The sequence below is a fragment of the Podarcis liolepis genome (assembly GCF_965112155.1).
Source record: "Podarcis liolepis genome assembly, chromosome: 4".
In the NCBI taxonomy this organism is placed as follows: Eukaryota; Metazoa; Chordata; class Lepidosauria; order Squamata; family Lacertidae; genus Podarcis; species Podarcis liolepis.
The window spans coordinates 103,754,965-103,778,053 of record NC_139558.1 but is presented as its reverse complement, the minus strand read 5'-3'; the positions used below and the strand labels follow the sequence as shown (position 1 = coordinate 103,778,053).

General features: G+C 46.9%; 4 protein-coding genes across 4 annotated transcripts in view; 1 reads left to right on the top strand and 3 right to left on the bottom strand.

Moving 5' to 3' along the window:
• Positions 1-9,115, bottom strand: part of LOC310705167 (uncharacterized protein) — a 40,642-nt gene extending 31,527 nt beyond the window's left edge. The window contains exon 1 of the mRNA XM_083499700.1: positions 8,872-9,115. The gene's annotated coding sequence lies outside the window, so the exon portion shown is untranslated. The remainder of the gene's footprint in view (positions 1-8,871) is intronic.
• Positions 1-23,089, top strand: part of LOC310705090 (uncharacterized protein) — a 271,846-nt gene that overhangs the window by 193,458 nt on the left and 55,299 nt on the right. The window lies entirely within an intron of this gene.
• Positions 450-9,286, bottom strand: LOC310705816 (uncharacterized protein; the record flags this gene model as incomplete). Its single annotated transcript, XM_083500639.1, has 4 exons — positions 450-4,118; positions 4,682-4,808; positions 6,773-6,854; positions 9,147-9,286. 4 exons carry the CDS (start codon positions 9,284-9,286, stop codon positions 2,950-2,952), a joined length of 1,518 nt encoding a protein of 505 aa, XP_083356765.1. The 3' UTR covers positions 450-2,949.
• LOC310705292 (olfactory receptor 51G2-like) lies at positions 10,857-21,806 on the bottom strand. Its single transcript, XM_083499921.1, has 3 exons — positions 21,395-21,806; positions 14,238-16,076; positions 10,857-13,549 (listed from the first exon to the last, which is right to left on the bottom strand). Exon 2 carries the CDS (start codon positions 16,049-16,051, stop codon positions 15,077-15,079), a length of 975 nt encoding a protein of 324 aa, XP_083356047.1. The 5' UTR covers positions 16,052-16,076; positions 21,395-21,806; the 3' UTR covers positions 10,857-13,549; positions 14,238-15,076.

Genomic DNA, 23,089 nt, shown 5'->3' with positions numbered 1-23,089 from the left:
TTGGCTGACTGACATCCAGTGCCCTTCTGAAATGTCTTGGGGAGGTTATTGGCTTGTTTTTGTTTTTATTTTGATTACCGTATTTTGTGGTTTTATATTCTGATTTTATTCTGTGAACTGCCCCGAGGCCTGTGCATATAGTGCGGTATATAAATTTAATAATAATAATGCTATTAGTAATCCTGGAGATTTGACTTCCTCCTTCAAAAGAAGGACCGTCACCTGACTAAAGGAATAGGAGGTGGTGCATAATTGTTCTACCTTTTATGTGTTCTATGTTTTAAACAGTCCTCGGGTCTTTTGATGAACGGCAGTGTATAAATTTAATAGATAATAACAACAATCATCGATTTTTAGTCCATTGAATTAGCAATTAAGCATTTCTGGAAGGGGAAATGGCATACTTTTGCCTATTTGGATAAAAAGCATGCATTAAAAAGTATTACTCATTTATGATCAGAATATGATTTATTTGTTTTGAACTTTGCTTGGTACCTCATTGGTAGCCAGTACAATTGTTCCAGAAGTGGTAGAACTCAGGACCCGCTACCTTATGGGACATATTTGGGAGAAGAACAGGCTGTGGAATTAGCCCTACACAAATCCAGACTGGAGTCCCTAAGGCGGTTGGATGGTGCCTTCTTTGCCTCCTTCCTGCAACTCCTGCAGCCTAGTTTGTGTCTAATGTCTTGGTCTGCTTTCTTGTGGATGACTTCAGAGAGGCCAAGAAGAGGGTCTTCTTCTCTGGGCAGCTCAGGAGCTCCAGACACATTGCCCAGGCTTGGGCCCCATGGAGCTCACATTGGTGTTGCAAAAGCAGCAAATAGCCTCTAAGACTCCTACAGCTTTTTATATGGTATATAAAGATCAAATAATCATAGAACTGTCTTGTCCAAACTAAAACATCCATGACAGATGCCCATTCAACCTCTGCTTAAAAACCTCCAAGGAAGAAGCGTCCACAACCTCCAAAGGAAGACTGTTCCACTGTAGAACAATTCTTACTGTCAGAAAGTTTTTTCTGTATATTTAGTCAGAATCTCCTACCTTGTAAATTGAAGCCATGGTTTCGAGTCCTACCCTCCAGAACAGGAGAAAACAAGCTTCTTCCCCCTTTCATGTGACAGCCCTTGAGATACTTGAAGATAGCTCTCATATCTCCTCTCAGTCTCCTTTTTCCCCAGGCTAAACATTCCCAGCTCCTTCTACTGCTCCTCACAAGGCTTGGACTCCAGACCCTGGATCATCTTGGTCGCCCTCCTCTGCACATGTTCCAGCTTGTCAACATCCTTCTTAAATCGTGGTGCCCAGGACTGGACCCAAGACTCCAGCTGTAGCCTGACCAAGGCAGAATACAGTGGTACACTTACTTCCCTTAAGAGGGGCACTAGCCTAGCCTAGAATAGAATTAGCTTTTTTGCTGCTGCATCACACTGTTGACTTAGGTTAAGCAGGCAGTCCACCACAACTCCTAGTTCCTTTTCACCTGTAATGCTAGTAAGCAAGATATCCCCCATCTTATATTTGTGCACCTGGTTCTTCCTGCCTAAGTGCAGAACCTTACATATGTTTTTACTGAAAATCATTTTGTTAGCTTGTGCCCAGTTATCCAATCTGTTACGGTCATTTTGAATCCCGATTGTGTCTTCTGCAGCATTAGCAACCCCTCCCAGTTTGGTGTCACCTGCAAATTTGATTAGCATCCCCTCAATTCCTTCATCCAAATCGTTTATAAAAACATTGACCAACAACACCCAACTTGTCATTTTTTCCTACGATGACAAGGAACCATTAATGAGAACTCTTTGGGCTCTGTCAGTCAACCAACTACAAATCCACCTAATGGTTACCTCATTCAACCCACATTTCAACATATATATAAAAAATAAAGAAATTGTCCAGTAGCACCTTAGAGACCAACTAAGTTTGTTCTTGGTATAAGTACACGAAAACTTATACCAAGAACAAAGTTAATTGGTCTCTAAGGTGCTACTGGACAATTTCTTTATTTTTTTTATATATATTTTTTGATTGCGTCAGAACAACACGGCTGACTACCTACCTGAATCTAGAACCACATTTCAACAGTTTTCTTGCAAGAATATCATGGGGGACTTACTGAAATCAAGATACACTATGCACACAGCATTCCCCTGATCCACCAAGCTTGTAACTCCATAAAATGATTTGTCTTGCATGACTTGTTTTTGAGAAACCCATACTTTTATCCTGTATGATGTGAACTGCCTTGAAATATGTGGATGAAGGGTGCTACATAAATTAAATAAATAAAGAATAACTAATAAGAAGGATATTGACAAGCTGGAACACGTGCAGAGGAGGGCTACCAAGATAATCAAGGGTCTGGAAACCAAGCATTATGTGGAAAAGCCGAGGGAGTTGGGTATGTTTAGCCTGGAGAAGAGGAGACTGAGAGGGACTATGAGAGCCATCTTTGAATAACTTGTGTCATAGAAGATGGAGTAAGCTTGTTTTCTCTGGCTCCATAGAGTAGGACCTGAAGAAATGTCTTCCAGTTACCACAAAGGAGATTCTAATGAAACATCAGGAAGAACTTTTTCATAGTATGAGCTTTCATGTGCATGCTCACTTCTTCAGATACCTGTCTGAAGAAATCTGAAGAAGTGTGCATGCACACCAAAGCTCATACCAATAACAAACTTAGTTGGTCTCTAAGGTGCTACTGGAAGGAATTTTTTTTATTTTGTTTCAACTATGGCAGACCAACACAGCTACCTACCTGCATCTAGAACTTGTTAATGGTAAGAGCTGTTAGACAGTGAAGTGGACTCCCTTTAGAGTGGTGAACTCTCATTTATTGGAGGCCAGCAGACGTTAGACAGCTCTCCATCATGGAGGCTTTCATTGTGATTTCTGCATTCAGCAGGTTGGACTAGATTACATTGGGCGTCACCTCCAACTCCACAATTAAAGGATTCTCAGATTCTCCCCTATATGAGTTCTTTGATGGGAAGTGAGATTTTGCTTCCAGCTGAAGCTCTTTCCACATTCCACACAATGATATGGTTTCTCCCCTGTATGAATTCTTTGATGGGAAGCGAGATTGCCCTTCTGACTGAAGGTCTTTCCACAATCCAAGCACTGATATGGCTTCTGCTCTGTATGAATTAAGTGATGGGAAGTGAGAGAGGAGCTCGTGCTGAAGCTTTTTCCACACTCCACACACTGATAGGGTTTCACCCCCGTATGAACTCTTTGATGGGAAGTGAGAGAGCTCCTGTGACCAAAGCTCTTTCCACATGCCAAACACTGATGGGGTTTTTCCCCTGTATGAATTTTCTGATGGGAAGTGAGAGAAGAGCTTGTATTGAAGCTTTTTCCACATTCCACACACTGATAGGGTTTCTCCCCTGTATGAATTCTTTGATGGGATGTGAGAGTGTCCTTCTTATTGAAGCTCTTCCCACATTCCACACACTGATAAGGTTTCTCTCCTGTATGGATTCTTTGATGTGAAGTGAAAGAGGAGCTCTTACTGAAGCTCTTCCCACATTCCAAGCAGTGATAGGGTTCCTCCCCTGTATGAATTATTTGATGGATAGTGAGAGTGTTCTTCCAGGTGAAACTCTTTCCACATTCCACGCACTGATATGGTTTTGCCCCGCTGTGAATTCTCTGATGGGAAGTGAGATAGGAGCTGGTACTGAAGCTCTTTCCACATTCCACACACCGATATGGTTTCTCCCCACTGTGAATTCTCTGATGTAAACGTAAATCTGTGTTTCTAGCAAAGCCCTTCCTGCATTCTCCACACTCATAAGGTTTCTCCCCTGTATGAGTTATTTGATGGGAAGTGAGAGAGGATCTGCGAATGAAGCTCTTTCCACACTCTTCACATTTAAATCCTTTCTCCCCACTGTGAATTTTCTGGTGTGAATGTAGATCTGTGCTTCTACTAAAGCCCTGGCTGCATTCTCCACACTGATAAGGTTTCTCCCCTGTATGAGTTCTTTCATGGGAAGTGAGCTGGGAGCTCTGACTACAGCTCTCTTCACACTCCAAATTTTTATGTGGCTTCTCCTTTCTGGGGATTTTGTTGTGGTCACCTTTGTTCTTGATTTCCAATTCATCACAATCTGCAATGGAGAAAAAAAGGGATTGGAGCCTCAGGAACAAATAGAGCCCCCAATTATGTAATGATGCTAATTAAAGCTTGCGATGGAAGAACTGAAGGGAGTTGGATGTGAGGTCAACCTTTGTTGTCTGCCATTATCTAACACACTTATGGGAATGGGAAATTTGATATGCCTGGCTCTTCTCTGGGATGGATTTTGCTTGGTCCAGTCATGGCTTCCCCTCCATCTCCAAAGTCAGTCGTCTCTTTGGTCAACCAAAAACTTACAGGAGCAAAAACAAAACCTGACAGAAGCTACTTATCTTTCCTAACAACTCTGAAGCTGACATTTTACATGGCAATTTTACATGGCATTTTACCTGGTAATTGTTTAAGAAGCTGCAACTGGAGGAAGAACATTCATAGGAAAAAGAGTAATTTACTCTTCGATGTTTATTGGGGGATGTTGTAATCTCATGTGTTGTAGGGGAAGATATTGAGCTCTGTGAAAATATATTAGGTTCATCTCAGAGAGATAAGTTTTGAATTTCAATACAGATATTACGATCCCACAAGGAGCCTTACTAAGAGAGGCCACGATCCCAAGATTCTCCTCCATGACATCCTTATGCAGAGCTCTCTGGTCAGGATCCAGCAACACCCACTCCTCGTCCGTGAAACGAACAGCAATATCTTCAAAGCACACTGGGACCTAAAAGAAAAAGGGAAATGTCCTCCTCTGAGACAGCAGAAATATAATCTGCTACAGAAATCTCCGTTGTATATGGGTATTTAACTATGGGTATTTGTCTTTGTGCAAATAGGTGTTACTCCACCTTGTGGTTTTCAAGTCACTCTGCCTACGCAAGCATTCCAGTTTCCCCGATGGAAGGATCCACTTTCTCCTCTCCTCGTGAGTTGTTCTGGGGAGGTTCCCTCCCAATGCCCCAGAGCCAAATTCAAGGGGTTCATGGGGGCATGGAGAGGGGGAGGAGTGGGGGGCAGGCCCCATTTTGCAGCGGATGGGGCTAGCTAGGAGAATCCTGGACACTATTTGTTATTGTCTGTCCACTGCTTAGGAACCTATTTTAGCATTCAATGATCAACATAGAAATAAAAGAAGCCTAGTTTGGATGGCTATCTGTTTTGGATAATCTAGCAATGCAGGGGGTTGGACTTGATGACCCTTGGGGTCCCTTTCAACCCTAGGATTCCAGGAAAACTGCAACTACAGATGAATCCTGCTGGCAACATTCAGAAGGCTGGTGTCACGGAGACATATGGTCAGGAAATCCCACAGTTGACAGGGGGAGTTTACACTTTATTAGCAAGAACATGATATTCACAGGCTTGGCTGAGTTTCAGGCCTACTGAGAACAGCAGCTCATTCCATGAGCATCTTCCTCCACAAAAGCAGTTGCAGAGAGTGAAGGCCCCCGGCTCCCCACAGCTTTCTAAGTCCCCTCCTCTCTGGGGTTTCTGGCAAGCGATCCAACAGTGCGCCAGTGTGCAGCTTGCCTTTGCTCCTCCATTGTCAGACGTCTCCTGGCTCTGAGAGACAAGCAGGGAGGGCGGCTTCTGGCAAAAGGAGAGGGAGCCCCCGGTGGCTCCTCCTTCTCCTGACTCACCTCTGCCTCTCAACCTCCCTCCTCCCACTCGCCTCCTTCCTCTTCTGCCTCTGATTCTGCACTGCATTCTGCCACCATACTGTCTCCCAGCTCACTAAGCCCTGTTACTCCTTCAGCTTCTGACACCTCCTCTTCCCAGGCTTCTCCCTCTTCTCCCTCTGACCGCCCAACCTTCTTCTACCTCCACTCCTTGGGCTCTGAGCCATCTTCCCTTCCTGGTTCCCCGGCTGCTTCCTCCCACCATTCCTCTGTGCCCAACCAGTCCATGACATTGCTCCATCCCTCGGCCTCTGTCCCCACAACGCAGCTTCCCCTGACCTGATCTGGTTCTAGAGCCGCTGCTTCCCTTCTGCCCCCATGAAAAGGCGGATCAGGAGGTCTTGCCGGCATCCTTCTGCCACCTGCAAGAGAAAAAAGGTAAGCAGGACGCCAGGAGTGCCTGCTTCTCTCACAGGTGAAACAGGGCATCTCTAACTACAGATGGGACTTTGAGAAAGCCTCACCTGCTGAGAGCATTTGGACATTTGCGCCCATTTCATAAGTTAGTTGGGCAAAAATACATCTCCCTTCCTCTGGATCCTTGACCCCAACTGTCGGTTGGGTGATAATGCCGAGGCTGCTCCCTCCACCGCAATGCAGCGTTGCCCCGGATCCATCACTCCGGTCTGCCGTCACGCTGATGTGGCCCATCTCCAGGGACATGAGCACACAACTAGCAGAGTTCAAACAGAAGCTTAGCCGTGAGGAGTAACATCTAAGCTTAATTTATTGCGCATAAAAACAAACCTAACAGAACAAAGAAAAACATGGCTTCTCTCTCTGTCTTTCTTCCTCGGAGAGAGGACTGCAAAAGCAATACAGAGCAGAAACAGCGTATCTCCCTTTCCGCTCACAAGACCCAATAATCAGTGCTGGAATATAAATAGACGTGTGACATGTAACAATCCCACACATCTGCAGCACTGTCCCCTGCCCCAAAAGACACCAAGATGAAAAGAATCCACAGATTAGTTGAAAAACCAACAGAAAAATACTCCTTCCTCCTTACCCAGTGGCCTCTCTCTGGTGTCCAACGGAGGCCTCTCTGCCTCACAGGAATCCAGGTCCATTTCTGCAAAATGATCCTTTCCCTGAAAGAGCAACAAGGATTCAAAACAGAGAATGAATGGCGAGAAATGTTAGAAAGAGAATGACAAAGACAGAAGCTTTAAGGGTGTTAGATATCATTCCATGGATGGCTTCCCAGAAAAAGAATGGGCCAACAGTAGAGCATTATGGGATGTTCTCCATCCTGTTTGGAGCCCCTTGGGAGTATCCAGAGGAAAGTCTCTCTCACCTGCTTTCTCTCCTCTGCCTGACTCAGGAGGAAACCTTCGGCCAGGGCCACCGCCTGGGAACTGGTCTCCGCTCCACATTCCCTCACCCAGCTCTCCATCTCCAGGGGAAGGACAGCCAGGAACTGCTCCAAGATCACCAGGTCCAGCATCTCAGCTTTCGTGTGCCTTTCTGGCTTCAGCCACTGATGGTCTAGGTGGTAGAGTCGGCTGCAAACCTCTCGGGGTCCTTTGGCCTCCTGGAAGCAGAACTGCCTCACCTGCTGGCTCTGCACCTCTGAGCAGAGGGTGTCCTCCTCACTCAGGATCTTCTGCACAGAGTTTTCCCAGAATCCCCCACTGCTCCCAGTTTGGATGGCATGGCCTCTTTCTGCTTCAGGGCCAACTGAGTCTTCATCATCCATCTATGCTCTTAGGAAGCCTCTGAAAGATCAGAAGGAACCCCTTGATCTTCTGCCAAGTTCTGTCCGTCTAAATGAGAAGCTCTATCAAATCCTACAAAGCAAATACATTGTTCTGTTACAGAATTTGTAGGACGGGGGGAAATGGTTCCCTGAGCAAGCATAGATGTTTCTTGCTAGGAACAAGGGCTGAACTGCACTGCAGCCCAAACTATGAGCTATTGTCTGAAGAAGAAGAGGGAGTAGGAGAAGGAGAATGAGAAGGAGAAGGAGAAGGAGAAGGAGAAGGAGAAGAAGAAGAAGAAGAAGAAGAAGAAGAAGAAGAAGAAGAAGAAGCAAGCAGTCTCTAGCCGTCCTAGAAGGAAGATTGCAATGCAAAATGTGGAGGCAACGGAAGGGATTTCTGGGAGATGAATCAGGCTGGTTTCTCCTGCCTTCCAGTCAATGCATGAAGTCAGAACTGACTGACAAGGGAGTCATTTGTATCTTTTGAATAATGGATGCTTGGCTCTAGTGGGGGTCCTCAGGAGTTGCTCCCCACCCCACCCGCACTCCCCTGCTGCTGTCTCCTTTTCTTGCACTTGGACTCTCTGCCACTCTCAAGACAGACTCCTGGGGTGGGGTCCCTTTTTCTTTGCTCTGAGGGCCAGGTATGCATCTGATTAACCCACTGAGGGAGAAGTGGATGTGGCCAAAGACACCTCCCTTGAAATTTAGGCGGCCAATTTATTATTATTATTCTATTAGATAGCTCAACACACAGAGAGCCATTGATGCCAAGGTCCCTGGAGGCTCAGTGAGTAGCAGCGCCCATTTCCGCCTGCTTTGCCAGCAACAATCCCTTTGGGAGAGAGAGGATGTGGTCCTGGGATGCCATGCTCTGGGTGCGAGGGGATTGCTGCAGTGGCCTCCGTGGGGAGCTGCCCTGGGAGACACTGGGAAACTGGTCTGCAATGCAGTGGCCAGACTCTGGGCTGGGATCCCTCTCTTTATTCCTGGACTTCCTCTCCCACCTTTCCTTCCTTCCTCCCCATTGCTTTTTTTGGGGGTGGGGCGCTAGTCCACCTCCTCATCCAGCTTTGGAAAACCACTTGCACATGTTCTCTCGTTTGTGCAATGACGCTGAGAGATGTCACACTGAGTTAAAGTCCTAATGACTCCTTTGTTTAAAGAAGGGAGATTTCGGGGGAGTCAGTTTTTTCTGAAAGGCCAAATGAGTTTGGGATCCTGTAATCTCCAGGAAGGAGAGCGTTGCAGACCTGGCCCCTCCCTGGCAGGACCCTCTCCTCCCTGACTTGGGGTCTCCCCCCCACATGAGCAGATCAGGCCCCCCAGGCACCCTCCCCTGCTGCAGCCCTGGCCCCCCCCCGTCTCCCCACTGCACCCTCGGGGGGGGGGGAGAGGAGACTCACCAGATCCCAGGAGGGGGCAGCGAGGCAGCCCTTGCAGCAGAGACACCAAAGCAGGAAAGGACTGGGGAGGGAGGGGCCTTGGCTCTGGAGGACCTGGCCCCCCTTGCTTCCTGGCCTCTCTAGGAAGGCAGCTCAGTTCCCTTTAACCCTTGCCAAGCCCAGCGTGCCCAGCTGCCCCCTCCGCGTTTTTCTCTTTTGCACGCATTTCACACTTCCAGAGATGCTTTTTGGGGGACGCCTCCTGCTTTCCTTCTGGAGTTTCCAGCTAGGCTAACATTGGGCCAAGAGCAGATACATTGTATCCGCTTGGAATCGACACTTTCGCTCTTCTCTCAGCAGGGGGTCCCACGCTTCTCCTGCCAACGGAGCTGAGCTCCTTTTCTCGCAGTTGCAGTGCTCGCCTTCGCCTGTTCATGGCGCTGTTTTGCAATCGCTGATTGGCCAGCTGTCAAATGCTGATGACCCCGACTGGCCTCCCATTGAGAATTGAGGTCCCTCGCGGTGTCTGGCTCTGCTACAGCGCTAGGACTTCCTCTCTGGTGGGGTTTGTAATCGGGAAAGATCAGGAATAGGTGTTTGCCTGGGGCTCCGTGGTTCGCGTGCCCCCCCCCCTTGGGTCCATATCACACACACTCAAGGAATGAGCAGGAGGAACAAGGCGTGTTTATATCTTCTCTAAAATGTCCCTCCAAGGCCTAGGGACACATTGCTCTCTACCAAGGCAACGCACAGAGTGTCCCTTTTCCATTTTGCATAGAGATCATTTACTTGAACGTTTAAAGCAGTACTGTAAACGACTTAAATCATTAGCAGGACCGACATAAAAACGTGCAGTGAAATATTTTAAATAGGATTGCATTGGACAAAACACAATTAGGTTTAGCTTGTATGTGCAAAGGGAAGGATATAATATAAGCAACCACAGAAAGGGGAGGAGGCTGGTCGATTTCAATATTGGATATATCAACTTTATTAAATAAAAAGATATTTCGATGATGTAAAATCGGGAAATTGAATTTTTTTTATTCTTTAAAAAACAATCCCATGGAGTGTCCTGGAGACACCCAAGATGAGGCCACTGTCACCAGCTGGCCTTGACTGTCACCAGGCGACCGGCGCTGAGCTGTGGTTATGTCACATGGAGCTCCCACAGCGCCAACTGCGACACGGATCACTCCCTGGTGGCCAACAAGAACCACAGAAGGCCCATAGGAGAAAGCATGGAGCTCGGCCTGGAATCAACGCTTCCAGAACGGCCGTACCTGAACGTTGTGAACTTCTCGCTGGTTCTGTTGAACAAGCTCTACTGAACTGCTCCATAGAAAGAGTTGAAACAAGGGGGGAGGGCACATGAGAGAAGCCATCTAGGACACAGCCAATACCTGGAACCGCCCGGATTCTCTCACCACTCAGAGATCGGGGTGGCGTGTAACAAAATGTTGTTTCTTTTACTGTAAAAGCCATATTAAAACACCCTTTTCATATATACAGTCGATGGATATTTGAGGTCTCCGAAGTATGTTTCTTTTACTGTTGATTTTCTCCCCCCCCCCTGTTTCATTTTCTAAAGATGTACAATAGTATTGTATGCATGTTCACATGGAAGTAAGGATCGCCATCTATGGGGTTTACCCTCTGGCAAGGCCGCTGAAAATTGCAGCCCTATAGCATTTCCACATGTGTCACGATGGGAGAAATAGTCTACGACTTTTCTTTCTCTTACACCCACACAACACAACACAACACAAACACATTAGAACAGATCCAGTCAATTCCTTCTGTGGTATGATTGTGGAAGCCAAATCGGTTTCTGAAATTCTTAACGAGAGTGTGGAAAGAGCTACAATGTGGAGAAACCTCATTGTGATGGTCTCTGGTGCCAGCAGCGGACAGGTGTTTTAATTTCACTGAAGCATCCCATTCCAACATCACCACTGCTTTTTTTTGCCCAAGCTGTGGGACAATCAACTGAAAAGTTTCAGCTCTCATGAACTCTTTTTAAAAAGAATTTTATTTTCAGTCTTTACAAATATCACTTACATTCAAATATAATCAATGTTATACATATATAGGATCGCCTGAATCCTTGGACCTCCCTCCCCCCCCCATGGTTTCCATTGTAAATCTTTTTCCACTGCATCTTAAAATATTTATCAAATTTTCGTTTAAATCCAATTTTAACCATAAAATTGTTATATTACAAGTGTTATGTCAATCCTGCTAACGTTTTAATTTTTTTACAGTGTTCTTCAAGTTCATTATAATTTTTTCCCATTCTTTGTTGAATTTCTTGTCTTCTTGATTTCTGTTTCTCCCAGTCAGTTTTGCCACTTTGTCAGCTCTCATGAACTCTTGACCAGGAGGCTAGCGGCTGCCGGAACCTCCATTGCTCCAAAATAGAAAATCTTATTTATTTCGGTTATTCCATTTATATTCCACCTTTTTCTCCCCAAGGTCACCCCAGGGAGCTTCATGGCCGGGTGGGGATTCGAACCCTGGTCCCCCAGGTCATAGAGTCCAAGACCCAAACCTCTACCCAGCACTGAAAACCTTGCGTGATGTCCAGATTTCACTTTGGTATAGAAATATGTGGATATCAGCATTAGCTGAAAAAATAACTTATAAATTACTTGCTGCCGAAGGCTCAGATGACCCTGTACAAGTCCCATGATGTCTGGTGGGATTTTATCTTATATGCAACAAATGAAGACACATACAACTCCCTCTCTGAAGAACAATGCGAAATTTGGCTTTCCTAAAGGATTTAAGGACTTGGCCAACCTAATATTAAGTGTCTTTACGATATACGTACTGCACTGCTTTCTCGCACTTCTGTTATTTTTATTGTATTGATTGGATTGGTTTGGTTTACTTCAATAAAACACATTTTAACAACAACATCAACAACCACAACAACCCACACTTAGGGATGGGAGAACAATTGCATTCCATTTACAATTAAAAGCAAATGTGCCCAAACATACCTTGCTAAAATGATTTTTTAAAAGCAACATACCACTTAGAAAATGAAACTATGAAAATACCCGTCAGAACAGACCTAATCAAACCAACATAATACTGTCGCAAACCAGCAAAGCCTTAAAAATCTCGTGGCTCATTACAACTCTTGTTATCTGGAGTTGTCACTCATTATGTTTTGTTTGTTTAATATGCTGACATCCCAACTTTTCTTCCAGGTGGTGTCCATGGTTCTCCCCTTCCACATCTTATTCCCTCAACAACCCTGTGAGGCTGTGTGTGTGTGTGTGTGTGTGTGTGTGTGACACCTTGATGGGCTTCATGTCTTGGTGGAGATGTGAGCCATGATTTCCCAGGGTCAGTACTCTCACCATGGCCCCACACAGGCTCTCTGTGATTCACGACCCAGACCCTTTCCCTGGTTATATAAAAGTGGATGAGGAGAGTTCTCCAGTGGACCCCCACACATTCAGGGCTCACTCCATCAGAAATGGTGATTCTCACCATTCCCTCCAAAATACTCAGGGGTCTTCAGCGGTCCCAGCCTCTTCCATCCAAGGCAAGAGGAAGCAATCCCACTGACTCATTGTGTGGGAACGTTTAGGAAGGTAGGAGAGGGTTTATTGTTTTGATATGATCCCTCCTCACCCATGCTAGTTCCCTTGCAACATTCCCTTGCAACTTTGTTAGGTACTAAGCTTGGATCCTAGAACAATAGGCAAGCAGGATCCTAGAATGCAACAACTGATTGGCTTGCAGGAGAAGACCAATCAGGCTCCAGGAAGAAGTTAACCAGCCTATTAGGCTGGTAGGATCCTAGAATGCAACAATTGATTGGCCTGCAAGAAAACACCAATCAGGCTCCAGGAGGGAAGCAGAATCAGCCAATCAGATGGGACTCATTGGGTAAATAATGTATATAAAAGCCTGAGGTTTGGGGCGGGGGGCAATTCAATCACTGTTTTACAAGCTGCAATAAAGAACATGGAATCACTACAGGACTCCAAGTATATTTCAAACTTGTTGGAAGCAGTTGATGACTCATTAGAATCTTTTAATTAAGCAATCCAGTCTGGCTTGTGCAAAGTGGATTCTTCCTGGTAAATTTCCCCTTTCTTTCCCTCTTAAAATAAGAATAACACAACACAGACTTCTTGAAAACAACAAGCTGTAATCTGAAGGCAGGCTTCATCTTGTGGTCACAGTTTCATCTGTAGAGAAAATGAAGTCTGTGCTAAATCTCAGACTTGCTACTTGTGGGCTCCATCCTTTTAAAGGATGAGCCATGCGATGGCTAAGAGCCAGGAGCAGTGGAGATCCAGAAGGACGAAAGGGAGAAGCAGGTAAGAGGGAGATAGCCATGTGCCTGGCCCTTTTATTTGCACCAGGTAGGGTCACGCCCATCGACCTGGTCATAGTCAGAAGGAGGTTGTTCCCAACAGGTACTGCAAGGAATCCTCTCTGTTTGGAGCCACGTTCCCCTGGATGTCCATTCTAGGCAACAGGAAAAGGTGGTACTTGACCTACTGATGACAACACAGGAAATAGCGATGACGTGGCCAGTTGTGGGCTGTGAGGCATGTCGCCTCTTATGTGAGCCAGACTTCACTTGTCTGGGCAGGTGTGTGATAATCTGACCCAGAGACACCTTGCTTTATGCACCCGGAAGCAGATTTCACTGACACTGTGTTTTCTCTCCCTTCTGTGCTGGTCCCGGGGGTAAGGTACCTTGGGTGTAGCAGAGTCCACACGAAGAGGGGCGAGGTCCGAGGCAGAGAGCCGGGCGGGGAACAGGAACGCTGGAACAAGAGGCTGTGCAGGGAGCAGGAACACCGGATGGTCGGGAACAGGAGGCCGAGCAGGGAACAGGAGTACCGGATAGTCAGGAACAGGAAGCCGAGCAGGAAACAGGAGTACCGGATAGTCAGGAACAGGAGGCCGAGCAGGGATCAGGAACACAGGAAGGTCCGAAGCCAACAACGACGTTGCTCCTGCAACCTGGGGCCGGGCTGACTGGGCTTTTATCCTCTTCTAAGGCCAGGGGCGGTCCCGGCCCCCAGGAGCCCCGCCTCCTCTGGCCTTAAGGCGAGCACTCCTCCTGGGGGCAACCAGTTCCCTTCGCCTCTCTGCCCTAAGCCTCTGCAGATCAGGAGAGGCCGAAGGGTTACTGGGCCCTGGAGGAGGCTCACCTGTGGCCACTGAGTCGTCAAGCCTCTCTGGGGCCAGAAGGGTTTCACCTGGGGCCAGCTCCTGATGCACTGCCACAGGTGCAGGTTCTTCAGCATCTAGGCCTTGCCCCAGTTCAGCCGGCCCTGGAGGCGGGGACTCTTGTGCAGGCTGGGATTCCTCTGTTTCATCCTCTGAATCGGAATCCCAGGCCATCACACCTTCTGTGATTTGTTCCCTTATCTCTGGGTTGGGCTGGCTCCAGAGAAATTTTCCAAGACCCCTTTGAAAACCTTGGCCCTGGCAGTACAGTAAAAGTGTGTTCCAAAGCATTGTGTGAGACACAGCCAAAGATTAATTGGTTTAATCTACCCAAAATACAAAGTTTGCCACATTTTTCACTTCTCAAGACATAAATCAGAACCTGAATACAAAACAGAAAAACTGCCTTGATGCACATAAGTGAGAAGCATTGCGACTGCTACAGTTTGGTGTTGAATTGAAGGTATGCTTCACAGAATCATGGAATTGTAGAATTGCAGAGTTGGAATTGACCCCAGGGGTCACCTAGTCCAGCCCCCTGCAATGCAGGAATCACAGCTAGAGCATCCACGACAGACAACTATCCAACCTCTGCTTAAAAACCTCCAAGGAACGAGAGTCCACCATCTTCCACCAGGGAGTCTGTTCCACTGTTGAATGGCTCTTAGCATCAGAAAGGTCTTCCTAGTGTTTAGTCGGAGTCTTTCTTGTCATTTGGATCTGTGGGTTCTTGTCCTCCCCTGTGGAGCAACAGAAAACAAGCTTGCTCCATATTCCCAGTGAGAGCCCTTCAGGTGGAAGACGGCGCCAGCTTGACAAGGACACGTTCTGATCTTCCAATTTGCTTCAGCTCTTTTTGCAATTCGGTGGAGTTGTCAATCATTGTGCTGGTTTCCTTTGCAAAATCGGTGCAGGCAGCTCCACAGGGTACCGAACTGTCCAGGGAACCGCAACATGGCTAGTTTCACAACGGCTGAACTGAACTGAAACAGTTACTGCTTGACCTCTCCGCTCCATTTCAAAGAGGGACCGTCTTCCAAAGCAACAGCTTCCAGATGGCTTTCCGGATCTGCTTGGATTTAATACTGTAAATGATGGGGTTCAAAGCGGGGGGCACGATCAGGTAGACGTAGGCGACCATGGCTTTTACAAGCGGGTCCACACCATTGCCAAATCGATGGATGATGGATAGGCCAATCATGGGGATGAAAAAAATGAGGACCGCACAGATGTGAGAGACACAGGTATTCAAAGCCTTCAGGCACCTCCCCTTGGGACCCACCTTGATGACAGTCCTGATGATCAGGAAATAAGACAGCACAATGAGGAGCGAATCTATGCCAGCTGTTGAAAGAATGATGATTAAACCGTACAGAACGTTGACGCTGATGTCAACATCTTTGCAGGCCAGCTTCATGATGTCAGGATGCAAGCAAAAGGAGTGGGAGAGGCTGTTGTCGCTGCAGTACGTCAGCCTCCTGAGCAGAAAGGGGATCGGGAGCAGGGAGACGGCTGCCCTCACCAACATGGCCAGGCCTATCTTGACAATGGTTGGCTTGGTCAAGATGGCTTTGTACCTCAGGGGGCGTGAGATGGCCACAAAGCGGTCAAAGGCCATGGCCAGGAGCACTGAGGATTCCAGCATGGAGACAACATGGATGAAATACATCTGGGTGAGGCAGGCATCAAAGCCAATCGCCCTGACGTCGAACCAGAAGATGCCTAGCGTGGTCGGGAGGGTGCACAGAACCAGGCCCAGGTCCATGAGGGCCAACATGGAGAGGAAATAATACATGGGCTCATGGAGACTGGTCGTTCTGCCAATGATGAACAGGATGATGCAGTTCCCCAAGAGGGCCACAAGGTAAAGCAAGCAGAAGGGGATGGAGACGAGTCTATGGTGGCTCCTGCCCATTCCAGGGATGCCCATCAGGAGGAGCACGGAAGGCTGGTAGAAGGAGGCGTTGGGAGCATCTGGCTGGAGAGGTTCCATCCTGCCTTGGGTGCTGCGTCATGATCTGGAATTGAAAGGAAACCAGCCTCATATTACTGTGTTATCTCCAGGAATTGTAGAAGCATAGAATTATCAGAAAATTATTAGGAGTTAGTTTGGACATGGTATTTAACGCCAGTCAGATTAAATCAAATAAACAAGGAATATTTGGTGTTATGCTGGAGGGGATGCCCGGAAACCGAGACTTACGTTCACATGTGGTGGAGGTGCATATATGTATAATTTTTGGGGGCAAAGAGTGTTCAAGGAGATAACAGAAATCATGGGGTTAAAGCTAACCGTAAGTCCAGAGGTACCATTATTATCAATTTACGATGGGGTGGAAATTTACAAAATCAAAACAATTGAGACAATCTGTGAGAGACAATGGAAAGTGTGCAGTCGAAAATGCAACCCAGGAAACACGTTGGGATGATCGGAAGTCATAATGGAATCTGTTATGTATGAATTTATTTCCCCTCCTTTTTGTAATATGTATTGGTTTTGGATTCTTTTGTCATTTTTTTGGCAAAAATTAATAAAGCATTAAAAAAATTATGATGGGGTGGAAGGTTCACAGGCTATGAAGGTCTTGCTCACAGATTTATTGACACAAGTTATCATAGCTGGGAAGTAGAAGGGGCAAGGTGACTATAAAATGGAAGAATGGTACAAAGAGGTGTGGGGTATAGCTATTCATGATAAATTAGCATGCTCTATTAATGTGAGATGGGGAATATGCAGAAGAAATGATTTTGAGGAGATATGGAGGGTGTTTGTAGAATTTGTACAGTTAAAACGGAAAAGGGTCAAACCATTGCAAGAGGCGTTGAAGTTTTGGGAAGTTGGATAGTTACAACGGAAGGCTCCCGGAGGTGGGGGTGCACATTTTTATTCTTATTTATTTATTTATTATTACTTTGGCAAAATAAAAAATAAATCTGAACAAACATAGAATTGTAGAGTTGGAAGGGACACCACGGGTCATCTAGTCCAACCCCCTTGCGAGGCTGGAATGCAGCAAATCAAACACTGGCTAATGGGCCACATAAAGCAGAGACATCACCTTGCTAACAAAGGTCCGTATAGTTAAAGCTCTGGTTTTCCCAGTAGTGATGTATGGAAGTGAGAGCTGGACCCTAAAGAAGGCTGATCGCTGAAGAATTGATGCTTTTGAATTCTGGTGCTGGAGGAGACTCTTGAGAGTCCCATGGACTGCAAGAAGATCAAACCTATCCATTCTGAAGGAAATCAGCCCGGAGTGCTCACTGGAAGGACAGATCGTGAAGCTGAGGCTCCAAGGCTTTGGCCACCTCATGAGAAGAGAAGACTCCCTGGAAAAGACCCTGATGTTGGGAGGGCACAAGGAGAAGGGGACAACAGAGGGTGAGATGGTGGGACAGTGTTCTTGAAGCTACCAGCATGAGTTTGACCAAACTGCGGGAGGCAGTGGAAGACAGGAGTGCCTGGCGTGCTCTGGTTCATGGGGTCACGAAGAGTCGGATACAACTAAACAACAACAACAACAATGGGCCACATAGGAAGGACCCCAGAGACAAAGGAGCTGCCTTATGCTGAATAGACCACTGGTCTATTTAACCCAGCACTGACTGGTTGCAAAGACTCTGCAGGATTTTAGAGCCTCTCCCAGACCTACCTAGAGGAGCCAGAAATTGAACCTGGGAACTTTTGCAGGCAAGGCAGTTCCTCTGCCACTGAGCTATGGCCCCCCTTTGCCCCAATGAACAGGCCAAGAAGTCCTCCTGTATGTGCAGAACGTTGCCAGCAGTTGCTTCGTTCCAGATTCATGTGATAATTAGCTTTTAGTACGGATTATGTAATGGGTGCCGCAGGCAGAAAGATAAGAGACAGGATATGAAGAGGAAGTTGCTGTTTTGTGGCGCACACTCCCCACTTTCCATAAATTGACATCTGCCTCCAGGGATTTATTGACATTGCTTTCTCTGACACAGGTTAATTGGAAATCCGGTTGCAAACACAAGAAAAGGGCAGCCATCACCATGTTTGGCTTTCTGCTACTGTATATGGGAGGAACTGTTCCTGTGGGTTCCTAGAAGAGGTCAGCATGCGACAGCGGCCACAATCCCAGGAATGGCTTTGGCTGGCTGGCAAAACCAGGTGAGGGGAGCTGAATGGGTCTCATGCCCTTTGTGAGTTAGGGGCCTCCCCTGCCTGCAAAGACAGGCTCTGGGAGATGGACCGGACAAGACCATTTGTGGGTCCTGACACTCAAGAAGGTGGTTTCTGCACATGGAGGGAAGTGAGGGGCAGATGGGGCTTGACAACATGGGAAAAACTCAACAGGGAGAATGTTCCGAAAGGCTTGTAAACTCCAAAGTGGCAGTCAAAACAACACTAATTGGCTAATTGGCTTGTTTCGATGCTTTGCTTCTGTGACTATGGGACACTTGAAGTTTCTGGCCCAACTGATATATGACCCTTTCTGTATACAGTGGTACCTTGGGTTACATACGCTTCAGGTTACAGACTCCACTAACCCAGAAATAGTGCTTCAGGTTAAGCACTTTGCTTCAGGATGAGAATCGTGCTACGGCAGCATGGTAGCAGCAGGAGGCCCCATTAGCTAAAGTGGTGCTTCAGGTTAAGAACAGTTTCAGGTTAAGAATGGACCTCCGGAACGAATTAAGTTCTTAACCAGAGGTACCACTGTACAGTCGGACCGCAGAAGTCAAACGGAATCCATTCCGGAAGTCTGTTCAACTGCCAAAATGTTCAGAAACTAAGGCGCGGCTTCCGATTGGCTGCAGGAAGCTCCTGCAGCCAATTGGAAGTGTGGATGTCACGTTGGATGTTTGGGTTCCAAAGAACATTCGCAAACCAGAAGAATCACTTCTGGGTTTGTCGCATTCAGGAGCCAAAACGTTTGACTCGCAAGGTGTTCAGGATCCAAGATATGGCTGTATAATGCATTTTATTATTATTATTTATTTTATTTTATTTTTTAGAATTTTTATTGATTATTTTCACATAACAAATTATTTTAACAATTATATTCCCCCCCATTTCCCACCCCCCACAACAACCTCTCCCTCCCCTACGACTTCCCTCCACTCCTCTCTCTGATTTATCAACACATATTGTTCTCTGAGTATTGTAAAAAAGTAAAGATCTCTAAACTATCCATCTATTATATTAACAAATAAATTCGTTTTGTTCTTTTTAATCTTTATAATGCATAACATCAGTGGCGGTTTGGGGGCTTTAAAATTTCAGTGGCGCCCTCTGTGATGCCAAAATTTAGTACTTCCAAGCCTCTCCCCTTCCATTGTTCACCACCACCACCATTTTAATAATATTATTATTTATACCCCACCCCCTGAAGAACCCTCTCATCTCAGCCCCCTGTGCGGGCAAATTGGTCTCACTCCCCTAAATCTGCCTCTGCATGACACGCTTGCCCAGGTGCGGCAGTCGCAAGAAATGCTTGCTGTTTACTTTGCAGGCTTCCTTCTAATAAATCACTGGAACTGATCCCTGTACCATTTTGGGCGTCCTTCTCTGGGAACCCTGCAGTTAACAAACTCGCACCGGCTTTCCTTTGGGCACTAATTATGGCAGCAGACGAGTTGCTCATTTGCATGGCTAACTTTAAATGCAAAGCAGCGCATCCATGTTTCTGTTTCCATTCATCTAACAACACACGAGAGGCAGGCTGGAACGGTGCTGGGTTGTAAGTTGCCTTTGAAACAAAGCGTTGATGACCACTGTCAGGGGATTTAGCATTGGGAATGGGGACTAAAAGTTATGGGCAGTAACTGATAAAAGTTAAAAAGAAGGGGCAAATGAGAGAATCATAGAACCCTAGAGTTGGAAGGGACCTCAAGGATCATCTAGTCCAACCCCCTGCAAGGCAAGAATCTCAGCTACAGCATCCAGGACGGATGCCCATCCAACCTCTGCTTAAAGACCTCCAAGGAAAGAGAGCCCACCGCCTTCCAAGGAAGCCCGTTCCACTGTTGAACAGCTCATACTGTCAAAAGGTTTTTCCATATGTTTAGTTGGAATCTCCTTTCTTGTCACTTGAAGCCATGGGTTCAAGTCCTGCCCTCCAGAGCAGGAGAAAACAAGCTTGTTCCCTCTCCCATGGGACGGCCTTTGAGATATGGCTCTCCTATCTCCTCTCAGTTTTCCTCTTTCCCAGGCTAAACATACCAAGATCCTTCAACCGCTCCTCATCAGGCTTGGCTTCCAGACCATGGATCAAGAGGAAGTCCTTCTTCATGAACTGCAGAGTTAAACTATGAATTTCCCTTCCACAGGAGGCTGTGATGGCCACCAACCCAGGTGGCTTTGAAAGAGGAGTTAGGATTCCTGCATTTCTTTCCGTGTGAGTAAGAAATACCTGGGGAGAGGGCAAGGGGTTACGTTTCCATTCCCCCCAGCACAGCTATGCTGGCACCATTAAATTTGCAGCCCCCTCCCCTCTGTTTCCATTAAAAAGAATATCTGGATCACAGATCTCCCAAAAGATCTGGTGTGCAGTTCGGTCTTGAGCATCCAGGTCCCTTGACCGATCTCTGAGGTTAAAGGGCAGGAAGCAGAGGGTCAGAGTAAACCCACAGCACATACAATAGGGGGAAGTCAGTGGTGAGGGCTGCCAAGCAACAGTCCTCAGACCGGTGCTTTCCCGCATTTCCCCTGGAGGGGGGGGGGGAGTTAGCACTGCCCCAGCCCAAGACACTTTGTGCCCCACAGTCAAGTCAGTGGGGATCAGCATCTTCTACCACACTGCAAGTGATACTGGTGGGCTCAACGTGGACCTTGCTCTGCTCCATTCCTGCACCCCCTCCCACAATGCACATTACCCCTTAAGGCAATCGGATCATCTTCCAGCCTTTGCCAACTGGGTGCCCTCCAACTCTCCAACTCTCATCAGCACCCGAGCAGTGGACTCATAATCTGGTGAACTGGGTTTGCTTCCCCGCTCCTCCACATGCAGCTGCTGGGTGACCTTGGGCCAGTCACACTTCTCTGAAGTCTCTCAGCCCCGCTCACCTCACAGAGTATTTGTTGTGGGGAAGAAGGGAAAGGAGAATGTGAGCCGCTTTGAGACTCCTTCGGGTAGTGATAAAGCAGGATATCAAATCCAAACTCTTCTTCTTCATTGAAAACCGATTTGTGCATAGAAGGGACCCCACTGGGGAAGGGACACCCACAAGGGCCATCAAGTCCACCCCCCCTGCAAGGCAGGAATCATAGCTGAAGAGCCCCCTACAGAGGGCCACCCAACCCCTGCTTAGAAACCTGCAAGGGAGGAGATGATACAAGGAAGGAATAGCGCTTGCTATCCTATCTACTTACTGAGCTTACATGACCGTCAGGTTAGAGTCCATAGCCGGAGCCTCGTCCCACGTTAGAAAAAGCATTGAATCCTGCTTGCGATCCAGAAGGGTTGTTTTCCCAGGCTGGAGGGGGGGGGATGCCTTTTATTTGGCATCCTGAAAAAGAGCCCAGCTGTTGCGGCTGCCCAACCAATCAGGGGCCGCCTCCACTTCAGTGCAAAGGCCCACGAGGATAGAGGATGCTCTGGGCAGTAAATCACATCTTTCCCCACTGATGACGCTGCTGCTTCTGCTTCTGCTGCTGTCTTGGCAAAGGCTGCTTTTCCTCTCTGGGTCTTCTGGGCAAGCTGTTTATCATCATCATCAGCACCCCCCCCCCTCCATCTCCCGGCCCACAGCACAGATTTATTACCAGATGAGCCAGCCGTGCTCTGGGAAGACAAACAACTTTATGGTGAGAATGGGCTCAGAGGACAAACACCAAGAGGACACTGGGGGATTAAAGGGAAGCGGGTCCTGCCCCCACCCCCACCCCCACCCAAGGGCACCACAGCCTGAAGTTATTCAATTAAAAGCCACTTTAAAAAACAAAATGAAAGACTACCGTCATTTTCAACTGCGAAGTTATAAAGCAGCCAGTTACTCGGGTTGTTAAGAGCTGAACAGATCTGCACCGATCAAAGTTCAATGTTGCATTGTGGGTCGCAAACAGTTACTAAGAGTCACGAACAGCTACTAAGAATGCATTGAATTAATACACTGGTACCTTGGTTCTCAGATGTCTTGGTACTCAAACAACTTAGAACCCAAACACTGTTCTGTTTTTGGGGGGAACTTTTTTCAGAAGCCGGACATACTCCGTTTTGAGTGTTACACTTCCTATTTGAGTGCCACCCTGAGGTCTGTCTTTTTTTGCTATTTACAGTGGTATCTCGGGTTACAGACGCTTCAGGTTACATACGCTTCAGGTTACAGACTCCGCCAACCCAGAAATTGTGCTTCAGATTAAGAACTTTGCTTCAGGATGAGGACAGAAATTGCGCAGCAGCAGCACGGCGGCAGCTGGAGGCCGCATTAGCTAAAGTGGTGCTTCAGGTTAAGAACAGTTTCAGGGTAAGAACGGACCTCCAGAATGAATTAAGTACTTAACCCGAGGTACCACTGTATTTTGCGTTTTTGCGGCTCTTTTTTTTGTTTGTTTTTGTGACTGTGTGGAACCCAGTTCAGCTACTGATTGATTGCTTGTGTGACTGCAGTGCATTGTTTATTGCTTTCATTTTCTGGATCAAGGGTCTCGTTAGAGATAGTAAACTCCATGTTAAATTGCTATTTTAGGGGTTAAAATTAAAAAATTCCTTCCAGTAGCACCTTAAAGACCAACTAAGTTAGTTCTTGGTATGAGCTTTCGTGTGCATGCACACTTCTTCAGATACACTGAAACAGAAGTTGCCAGATCCTTCTATATAGTGAGAAGGTGGGGAGGGGTGTTACTCAGAAGGGTGGTGGGAATGGGAGATAGGCAGATAGCTGGGAGAACCTCTTGACGACTCTTAACGACTGTAATAGGTCTTACAGGAGAAGGCAAGGGGTGAGGAGGTGAGAAATGGTTTAGTCATGTATAGTGAGATAAGAATCCAATGTCTTTGTTCAGCCCAGGTTTTTCCATTGTTTTAAGTTTGGTAATGAGTTGTAATTCAGCAGCTTCTCTTTCCAG

Coding starts and splice junctions, on each gene's coding strand:
- LOC310705292 (XM_083499921.1), bottom strand. CDS start 16,051: ATGGAACCTCTCCAGCCAGATGCTCCCAACGCCTCCTTCTACCAGCCT.